Source organism: Canis lupus, chromosome 23 (assembly GCF_048164855.1).
Source record: "Canis lupus baileyi chromosome 23, mCanLup2.hap1, whole genome shotgun sequence".
Lineage (NCBI taxonomy): Eukaryota > Metazoa > Chordata > Mammalia > Carnivora > Canidae > Canis > Canis lupus.
The window spans coordinates 23,216,031-23,227,307 of record NC_132860.1 but is presented as its reverse complement, the minus strand read 5'-3'; the positions used below and the strand labels follow the sequence as shown (position 1 = coordinate 23,227,307).

Sequence of the window (11,277 nt, the reverse complement as noted above, 5' to 3'; positions counted from 1 at the left end):
TATATGCAAAGTTGATATACTTTGGTCCAGCAATTTCACTTGAGCATCTCTCCTATAGAAAGGCACACATAAAAAATAAATAAATAAATAAAAATAAAAAAAAAAGAAAGGCACACATAAGTGCACAAAAAGATATGTACTAAGATGGCATAATTATTCATATTTTTGAAACATAAATAATCTGAAAAATCAAGAAGGTAGTTAATACATTATATTATATTCTCATTGTGCAATATTAACTCTCTTTTAAAATTCAGAGGGCCTTTTTTGTTACTGTCATGGAAATAAGACTTTGATAAATCCTTGGGAGAAAAACACAAAGTATAGAAGGATACAGTCTGACGTCATGTACTAGATTACTATAATGTATTTTGTATTTTATTTTCTATGTGGAAAGATAAACTTAGGCATAGTTTTTTTTTGATAACCCTGGGGAAAATAATTGTTGTCTTTGCAACAAATTACATAAAATGATTATGTATATTTTAAGCTTTGACAGCATACAGGTACTTATTTATATTAAATATTTTTAAGTATTGCTATTTCATTTGCTAAGAAGCGTAACATTTCTTAAACTGGCAAGGTTATCTAAACATAGTTCTGATTTATATGTTCTCACTCCAGCTTGCTTTTCATATAATAAAGGAAGAAATTGCTTAAATCCACTATGTTCCAATAAAACGAAAACTTTTGGTTTCTCCAATACAAAAAGATGCTCTACGATGCTCCCTTCTTTCTCAGATTCCTTGGGGTGAAAATAAATTTAAACTTCTTGGCTGTGGATTGGGAACCCACAGGGCTTTTTAAATCTCAGCAGAGCTTTCCAGGCACCTGGGAGACCTTGTCTCATTGGTTTGCAAACCACCATTAAACCACCAAGCCCTTGAAACTGTTTCCACACACTGAGCTGTGGAGTTCTGTGTCTTCCACAGCGGGACACTCCTGCCAACACGTCTGTAAGTGAAAAGAGCATTCACTGTGTCTTAAGTGAAGTCTTTCAGAGATAAGAGATAAGTAATGTCAACTACCATTATAAATGTTCTTTCAAGTAAATTGATCGTAATGTCCTTTCAAGTAAATTGGTATAACAATAACCAGTTTTCCAGGGTAAAGAGACCAACAGGAATGGTTAGTGTTGTTGAGTTAGGATATGTGAAATTTGAGAATTAAATTGGAAAGTTCTGCATTTGATAATAGTACATTTTAAAGTTAAATGGTTTGTTCAATTTCATCTGTGTTTTCTTCTAAGTAAAAACTGTTGTAATCATGATCAATATAAAGAGTATTTGTTAATGCTGTCTGTGCATATTGTGGTTACACAGCTAGTAGTAGATTCTCAGATTTCATGGACTGTGTTTCTTGATTTGATAGCTTTCCCTGAAATCCTGAAACTGACATCTCATGAATATATTTTGCAAACATGCATTAGATTTGACTAAATCAGCATGCTCTGTCTTGAGGTGTTAAATCAAGGAGAATATTAAATGCTTTTGCAAAATTTGGATCTTCCCTCCCCACCTTATTAAGCAAAAGAGCTTTTCCCAAAAAAGCTCATCTTCTTTAAAAGTTTAAAGAAACTCAAATGAGGATTTGTGTTTTGGGAAAATGACCATTCAAAACCAAGCATTATATGGTCTCATTCATTTGGGGAATATAAAAAATAGTGAAAGGGATTAAAGGGGAAAGGAGAGAAAATGAGTAGGAAATATCATAGGGGGAGACAGAACATGAGAGACTCTTAACTCTGGGTTAAGAACAGGTTAAACTGGTTAAACGAACAGGGGTAGTGGAAAGGGAGGTGGGTGGGGGGTTGGGGTGACTGGGTGATAGGCACTGAGGAGGGCACTTGATAGGATGAGCACTGGGTGATATGCTATATGTTGGCAAATTGAACTCCAATAAAAAAGAAAAGCAAAAACAAACAAACAAACAAAAAAAAAACAAAGGTGGATGTTCAGATAAAAAAATATAAAGCTGATCTAGATGAAGCACTGTTCTGCTAGTGTTTAGAGACTTGTTGATCTGCAATTTCAACCCTATATAAGTAATACTAGGTGCTATAATATTCCTGACCTAAATTCTCTGTAAATTCACCATAATTTTGCAGAATTACACAGAATTACAATGTCGTTCCTTTACACAGGAAGTATATATGCTTTTCCCAAACTGCTGTTTCTTAGGAGTTCTCCTTACATTCTAACTGATCATTGAAGCCTTTCCCAATATTCCCAAGTTAAAATGTATGAAATGATTTAGATATGGATGTAAATATGGTCTATACCTCTGAATTAGACCTTAACACATTAGTCCACATAACTTTTTTAAGTTTTGTTTTCAATTCTGTCAGCATTATAATAAGCTCTTTTATGTTTTCTGTTTAATATTTCTAAAATGATTACCCATATCTTGACAACAAAGAATATTAGTTCTCAGAAAGATTAAATGACCCTTTGGGTTATGTAAGGATGAAACAACAAAGCCAATTTTTAAACTGTAATAATTTTGTTTCTTTCATAATGCTGTTTTACTAATCTCCAACTTAGAATGGTACTTGTTATGAACAAGGTTCTAATTAAAAAGTGCATAATCAATATAGGGTAGTATAACATAACACAAAACATAACATAATGTAACATGATGTAACTTCAAAGGGGAAACAGGTAAAATAAAACTTTACTTTCAGCAGCTGATACAAGAATAGATTTAGAGCTAGATCTTTTTCTTGACCAAGAAAAAACATATATTTATTATATTTATGTATCATCTAAATACATATAAATTATTTATATGTAATATATATAAATTACATATGTAATTTAGAATTTTTATAATATAAATATATTTATATATTTGAATGACTTATTATAATTACTTATATATTATAAATAGCATTTATAATATATTTTTATATAAATAATAATAATAATAAAGGCAGGGCTAATGACCTGGAATCAAATGGATTATATTTAAGTTGTTGTTTGAAGCTGGAGTTATGGTAAAGCAAGAAGCTTTTATGTTAATAACTAAGCTGCATGCATAACAAATCCATGTATGTGAATGAGTGCTTATGTAGGTGCTTATGTGTGAGTACAGGATATTTTTATAACTAGATGTGTTATGTGTTTTTAACCTATGGTTGCTAGGGGCATTTCTCATTTATACATGTTTAAGATAGAGCCTTTATAAATCAAAGTGAAATTTTAAAAATTTGTGTATGAACATAGCTTCTAGATGGACTTAATTATTTTTCAGAGATAATTTAATATTTCTTATTGATCGATATGTGTTCTAGTGAAGCTAATATGGGATTTTTATAATATCTACTTACACATATATTTGTATTGAATTAAGTATTATGAAAGCCAAGAAACAAATACTAATTGGTAATGTTTTCAGAAAAAAATCTCATTTTGAGAAATAAAGAAGCTTGTAATCTTAAATACTTGCAGACTAGTCCACAGGGCAGAAAAAGAATAAAAAATTAAAAACTTTATGGGTGTAATGATAGAAACATTACAAGGTACCAAAGACAAAAGTTTGTTCAATTCCTTCTTTTTTTAAAATTATGATTTTATTTATTTATTCATGAGAGGCAGAGACATAGGCAGAGGGAAAAGCAGGCTCCTCACAGGGAGCCCGATGTGGGCCTCAATTCTGGAATCCCAGGATCACACCCTGAGCCAAAGACAAATGCTCAAGCACTGAGCCACTTGGGCGTCCCTGTTCAATTCCTTTTGAAAGGATTAGGAAATATTTTCTAGATGAGATAAATTTAAGATTAATTTTTAAGACTGAAGAAATTTTCACAAGGTATGTAAAGGAGAGGGGATAATTTCAGAAGAAAGCACATGAAAAGCCTGTACAATAAGGGTTAAATTAGTCCTTATGCTCAGGATATATACTTGAATTTCCTTTGAAGCATTTGTGTAAAGATATCTATAGATCAGTTGAGTATATATTGAGAAAACATATCTGCATTGAGTATGGAAATTTGGGAGTTAACTGAAACCTACAGAGTACTCTATTTGCCCAGAAATTTTATATCCATCAGAAGAGAAGAGCAGCAGATAAATAAACCAATTTGAAATAGAGAAGCTATGCTTTTTGTCCAAAGGCAACTTTAAATTTTAAGGGATAGGATGCATGCAGGGTGTCATAGCTTTTTGAAGTTACTGTTGACAAAAATGTTAAAGAGGACATAGAGCTTTTCTTTTTTTCAATATGGGATAAGGACCATTTAGATCAGAATCAAATAGGTAAATGTGTAAAAAACATAGTCTGCACTCATCCCAGATATAATAAATTTCTGGTAATAGAATTGTCAAGTTATTTCACAAACAACAGTGACATTTCCTTTGAATGAGTTGAAAGGAAGGATTTGTAGGAGATATTCTGAAGAGATACTTTTTGATGAACTACAGATTTAGAATAATTAAAAAGTTATCCTTCCTACAAAAATCTTATATTTTTGATCAGCTTTATTGAAATGGAACTTAACCTGTAATAAAATTTATCAGGGTACCTGGGTGGCTCAGTGGTTGAACATCTACCTTCGGTTCAGAGTCCTGGGATCAAGTCCCTCATCAGGCTCGCTACAAGGACGTTGCTTCTCCCTGCTTATGTCTCTGTCTCTCTCTGTGTGTGTCTCATGAATATATTTTAAAAAATCTTTAAAAATTACCAATTTTAACAGTACAGTTTGATGAATTTTTAAAAATGTATAAAATCCTGTAATCAATCATGATATGGGACATTTTAATCTCCCCAAAAATAGTTCTGCCTATTTGCTACCTCTTTACACTCCCTGTTCACCTCTGATCAACTATCACTATGATGTTGTCTTTTCTAGAATTTCATACAAATGAGGTCTTAAAGCATTTGATCTTTTATGTTTGCTTCTTTCACACGGTATAAGCAATCCATTCATGATGTTGCACCTATCAGTAATTTATTTCTTTTTGATTTAAATTATATGGATTTGCCAGTTTGTTTATCCAATCAGTAGTGGTTGTATATTTGGTCTCTCTCTCTTTTTTTTTTTTTACTATTGTGAATAAAGCTGTTATGAATAAATGTGTACAAGTCTTTGTGTGAATATGAGTTTTTATTTCTCTTGGGAAAACTCTCAGAAGTGAAACTGCTGGATAATGCTAACTGTATGATAAATGTATGTGTAACTGTATGTATGTTATGTGTGTATGTGTATGTGTGTTATGTGTGTATGTGTAACTGTATGTATGTATGTAAGAAACTGCCAAACTGTGTTCCTAAAAGTTTGTACCATTTGCGTTCCATGCATGGGAGTTCCAGTAGTTCACATCCTCATCAATATATGGCATTTTGGGGGATCCCTGGGTGACTCAGCAGTTTAGCGCCTGTCTTTGGCCCAGGGTGTGATCCTGGAGTCCCGGGATCGAGTCCCATATCCCTGCATGGAGCCTGCTTCTTCCTCTGCCTGTGTCTCTGCCTCTCTCTCTCTCTCTCTCTCTCTCTCTGTCTCTGTGTCCCTCATGAATGAATAAATAAATAAAATCTTTAAAATATATATATATATGGCATTTTCAGTCTTTTTAACTATTCTACTAATGTTATCTTATTGAATTTCTCATTTACATTTATCTAATAAATAATGACATTAAACACTTTTTCATGTGCTTAGTTGCCATCCACATATCAAGAGAAATAATTATGAAACTAAAAATACAGACTCAATTTTGAGTTCCCCATATCTTAATTTGATAATTCTGTGCGTTAATCTATTTACTTTAAATTTGGCTTTCAAGTTTCCTGACACATGGTTTCTCTTTTATAGGTTTGCAAGCATCTTGGACTACTGTCCTACGTACATTTTACTATGTTGGCTTTTAATAGCACTGCCTCTAATTGGCCCACTTTCTCCTTCATTGGTATTCCTGGTCTGGAGGCTGCACATATATGGATCTCCATCCCCTTCTGTGTCCTGTACATCATGGCCCTTGGGGGCAATGCTCTTCTGCTTATCCTAGTTACAGCAGAGCAGAATCTTCATGAACCTCAGTTCTATTTTTTGGCTGTGCTTGCTCTTACTGACCTAGGTCTTTCATTGTCTACAATGCCTAGTGTCTTGGCTGTCTTCTGGTTTGATGCCCGACACATTGGCCTGGATGCCTGCTTAACCCAAATGTTCTTCATTCACACCCTCTCCTCAGTAGAATCAGGTATTCTTGTGGCCATGGCTTTTGACCGTTTGGTAGCTATCTGCGCTCCATTAAACTACACCAGGATCCTTACCCACTATACTGTTGCCTGTCTTAGTGGAGCTGCTGTCTTACGAGGCGCCACTCTGCTGGCTCCTCTGCCTTTTTTCCTTAAGACTTTTCCTTTCTGTGGGACCAATATCCTCTCACATTCTTATTGCTACTACCCAGATATGCTCAACCTGGCCTGTGGGGATGTCTCTTTCAGCAGTGCCTATGGGTTGGTTTTTGTCCTTTGCACATTTGCAGTGGATGTTGTCTTCATCATAGCTTCATATATGAAGATCTTGGGCACTATTATGAACCTGGAGACTCAAGACAGAAACTGGAAATCACTGCACACTTGTGCCTGCCACCTGTGCACAGTGCTTGTGTTTTACCTGCCCCTCATCAGCTTGGCAGTGCTGCATCGTTACAGCCGGGATGCTTCTCCAGTTCTGTATACCACCATGAGTAATGCCTACCTCCTCATGACACCACTACTCAACCCTCTTGTCTACAGTGTCAAATCCAGGCAGATCCAGGCTGCTCTGCGCAAGCGATTTTGGGTGCAACGTGTCATTGCTGGGGAATGATTTTTTTTTTCTCTGTATCAGAAGGGATGACCAATTGAAAAATACTATTTGGATCTAGTAAGTGCCAAGCAGTGAGCAAAACACCATGAATTCGAAAATAAAAAGTACTTAGGTCTTCCCCTCAAGAAATGCTTCATCTAAGGAGGGAAAAAGAGGTAGAATGCTTGAATAAATGATCACAACTGTGGTCATAAATGATAATTGTTTGCTAGTGGTAAGGAGAAACTGCAACAGGAAATCAAGCTCAATGTGTTTGGTGTATGAGTCAGATGAAAATCATATTTCCCCATGTACTAACTTGAGGAGCCTAATTCTAGATTGTGAAAGATCAATGAAGGACTAATTTTATAGAGAAAACAATATGTTACCTGATTATGACTGCCAATGTTGTTTAAGTTGAAGCATGAAAATTCAAAGTTAATGATAAATCTATGACTATATGTTTATTATCTGACCAAAGTATGTTTATTATCTGATACTGTATAATGTCTGAGCATTATGACTTTCATCAAAAGATAAAGGAGCTGTCTGAAAAGAATAATATATAAGGATCTGAGAAATGGTTGTTTTTTAATCATCCTGCTTACTTGTTCAGGATTCATACTTTATTTAGATTTTGTTTTATTTTCCATTTCATCATGAGAGCAGATAGGGTTATATTCTGGATGCTAAAGCAAGGATACATCTCCTTTTTCTAACTTTCCAAGAGGAAAAACAAATTAGTTTCTCTTCCAGAGTCAACTCTTGAAGTTAGAGTCATAAGCAAATGAAGAATTGTCCTGCTGGGATCAGCATAGAACGCAAATTAAAGAGAGCTTAATTGTCCATGGCAATGAATAAACACGTGGTGGCACAAGCAAGAATTTCAAGCTACTAAAGAAAGTTTTGAATGAATTTCTAAACAATAGCTCAAGTAATCAACCAGAAAATATTTTCAGTGTCTTTGACATATTCAGTAGGCATAAGATTCATGTAGAAGACGTAAATTTAATATTCATATAGCTTATGCTCTGTCAATGAATACCAGGAAATAGCAGCAAACCATGTTGCAGAAGGTAGTCAGTGAGCTGGAATCTTGGTTTGAATTGTAAACATGAGTTCAGAAGAAAATAGGCTAGTGAGGACTGGGCTCATCAGGAACTCCTGCCTGCAATGCAAAGAAGATCAAGAGAAGAAACCATTGAAGCTTGAAATCTCTCTCAATTCCAAACCATTAAGTAAGTTATAATCTGTTGGGTATTAACGGGGAAAAAAACAGTTATTTTTTTAAAAGTATGATCTTTAGGGGTGCCTGGGTGGCTCAGTGGGCTGTATCTGCCTTTGGCTCAGGTTATGATCCTGGGGTCCTGGGATCAAGCCCCCTGCCAGGCTCCCTGTTTAGCAGGGAGTCTGCTTCTCCCTCTCCCTCTGCTCCTCCCTCCCTGACCCCATTCATGCTCCCCCCATCCCAAATAAATAAATAAAATCTTAAAAAAAAAAAAAAGTTTGGTCTTTGCCTTTATAGAGAGATTATTTAAGAAGTATAATACATACCCTGAAAAAAATAAAATAAAATTCTGATTCTTAAACTGTTTCTTCATATTCTGAGGTTTAATCATTTTCTTTATTCTGAGTCTTTTTGGTCAAAAGCCTCTTAACTCTGACTTCCCTAAGCATGAGTATAGAGAACTGAGGGTAATTTCTCAGCAACTGTTTCCTTTTTTTTTTTTTTTTTTTTTTTAACTGTTTCCTTTTTTGAACACAGCACATAATTTTCCTTTGAGGAACTCCTTGTCTGTAGAGTTTGGGTGAGACAAACAATATCAAAATTCTAATAAATCCCTCCCCTGATCTTTCAGCTGCAGATATTAAAAACTGAGGAAAGAAATTCGCCTTTATGTTTTATGCTAGAATTGGTGGGAAAGAGACCCCTTTCTGTTTGTGACACTGGAAGGAGGCTACATCATATGTGGTCATCATTTTCCATAGCTTTGTGGAAACAATGCCTTCTATGTTAGGAGAGCATGAGTACAGAGCAGAATATAAGCAGACATGACAGTTTTGAGCCCTTACATTTGGGCCCTGAGATCCTTCCTTTGAATCTGTGACCTATTCTATTTTGGTTTACATTACTTTACTTTTCTTTTTTAAGATTTTATTTATTTATTCATGAGAGACAGAGAGAGAGAGAGGCAGAGACACAGGCAGAGGGAGAAGCAGGCTTCATGCAGGAAGCCTGATGTGGGACTCGATCCCAGGTCTCCAGGATCACATCCTGGGCTAAAGGCAGTGCTAAACCACTGAACCACCCAGGCTGCCCTACATTACTTTACTTTTTAATATAAATTAAATAATGGAGCAGCTTAATGGCATATTTTGTCCATTATAAGGTGGGTTGAATAGTTTATTTGATTCTGTCTTGAAATGTGGTCAATTTATTCCTGTCTTGTCTGCCTCATTGGATTGTACTTTTCTATATGATGGCATTTTTGTCCGATTCATCTGTCCCATAAAGTGGTCATGAACAGCTTATCGTGAACAACAAGAATAGTTGTATAAAGATGTAAAATAAGGAGGAACAAAGGACAAAAGGTGACAATAAAAGCAGAACTTAATATGATTACTAAATCAGGGCATTTGGGTGTATCAGTCAGTTAAGTGTCTGCCTTTGACTCAGGTTATGATCTTAGGATCCTGGGATTGAGCCCTGTATCAGGTTCCCTGCTCAGTAGGGAGTCTGCTTGTCCCTCTCCCTCTGACTCACCCCAGACTCATGCTCACACTCTCTCTCGCTCTGTCAAATAAATAAATGTATAATAAAATATGATTACTGAATCAATAATTAATGAACCATGAATTAATGTCCACATAACTCGATTAAAAATGGATAAAGTAACAATGTCTGTTTTTTCTCTGTCGTAGTTAATTTGGAGGCATCACTAGTGTATATAGAGAATTTGATGCTTTTCCCAGATCTGCAGTGGCAATATGGAGCATATAAATATGATATACACAAATATGAAATATGTAAGCCTAGTCTGAAGTTTTTTACACATTTGCAAATAAGCACATTTTATAAAATATATATAAAAATAAAACTAAGTATGTCTTTGAACTGGAGAACAAATATATTATTCTCTGGTCACTTTTGATATCACCACCTGAATGACCGAAGCCTTTATTCCTTTGTATCTATCTTTAAATCCTGGCTTAACCTTTGTCGTCTACCATATTTTTAGCCTATAATAAAGCAGTTAATAGTTATTGAACATTTGCAATATGCCAGACATTGTTATAAACACATTACATAAATTATCACATTTCTTCTTATAATGTCCTCACAAAATAGATGCCATTATGAACTCCTTTTCACTGATGGGCACACTGAAATATGGACTACTATGATCCCTGGATACATAACAGATAAGCTACAGAGTCCTGATTTTAGTTTAAGCACTATATACTTATATCTTCAAATAAATGAAATCTAAATTAATGCAACCTGAGAAAATCAAGTATACACGACATAAATGGCAGATTTTAGGTACATCACCTTGCTATATTTTTGCCTTAGTCTTTCTTTTTTTCCTTTTTAAAAGATATTTTACTCATTTATTTGGGAAAGGGAGAGAGAGAGTGAGAGAGAGAAATTACAAGCAGGGGGAGTGGGAGGCAAAGGGAGAAGGAGAAGCAGACTCCTCACTGAGCAGGGAGCCCAAAGTGGGGCTGGATCCCAGGACACCAAGATCATTTCCTGAGCAGAAGGCAGATGTTTAACCAACTGAGCCACCCAGGTGCCTCTGCCTTCATCGTTCACTGAATTTTTGTGTTATATGGGGCTCATATTGGTATGGTTTCAGGAAAAGAATCATAAAGCATAAACAGACTTAAATAAACATTGTGAAAATAAGCCTTTCTCTCATCTGGAATATTTCCCTCCAAAATATCTCAAGATCCCTAGAGATAATGAATGTATAAAAATATGAATATTTTAATTTTTTAAAAAAATATTTTATTATTCATGAGAGACACACAGAGAGAGGCAGAGACGTAGGCAGAGGGAAAAGCAGGCTAGATGTGGGACTCCATCCTGGACAAGATCACACCCTGAGATGAAGGCAGACCCTCAACTGCTAAGCCACCCAGGCATTCCTCAATATTTTATTTTAAAATCAGACTTCAGCCATATAACTATATAGAAGGGAGTCTCAGATAGAAATATCTGTAGGATTGGTTAGATTGAAATGGGCTCATAGGTAAGTGGTGTAAATACCAGGAATGAGAAACATAAGGTGAAAGGGGCTTTAGGTATCTTTCTTGATCTAATATTTAAAACTAGAGGGGAACATTATATTTCTGAAAATATTATGGTAAAACCATACAGAGATGTACAAAAGAAAGTGCCTCAAAACACAGAAAAGTAATGTCTGCTGGTCTTTCTTTTTTCAATATCCCTTTAGACAGTCCTTAGAGATCCTACTCTTTCT

The 11,277-nt window shown here is 35.1% G+C and overlaps 1 protein-coding gene across 1 annotated transcript; it reads left to right on the top strand.

The window, feature by feature from the left end:
- The first annotated feature begins 1,062 nt into the window (after window positions 1-1,062).
- Window positions 1,063-6,811, top strand: LOC140615281 (olfactory receptor 51G2-like). The gene is made up of 2 exons (XM_072795197.1): window positions 1,063-1,128; window positions 5,813-6,811. Exons 1-2 carry the CDS (start codon window positions 1,063-1,065, stop codon window positions 6,809-6,811), a joined length of 1,065 nt encoding a protein of 354 aa, XP_072651298.1.
- Window positions 6,812-11,277: the final 4,466 nt, after the last annotated feature.

Bases quoted from the DNA above. Each gene is read 5' to 3' on its own strand.
- LOC140615281 (XM_072795197.1), top strand. From the start codon at position 1,063: ATGTCCTTTCAAGTAAATTGGTATAACAATAACCAGTTTTCCAGGGTA. The intron at 1,129-5,812 runs GTTAGTGTTGTT...TCTCTTTTATAG, and splicing joins TAAAGAGACCAACAGGAATG to GTTTGCAAGCATCTTGGACT.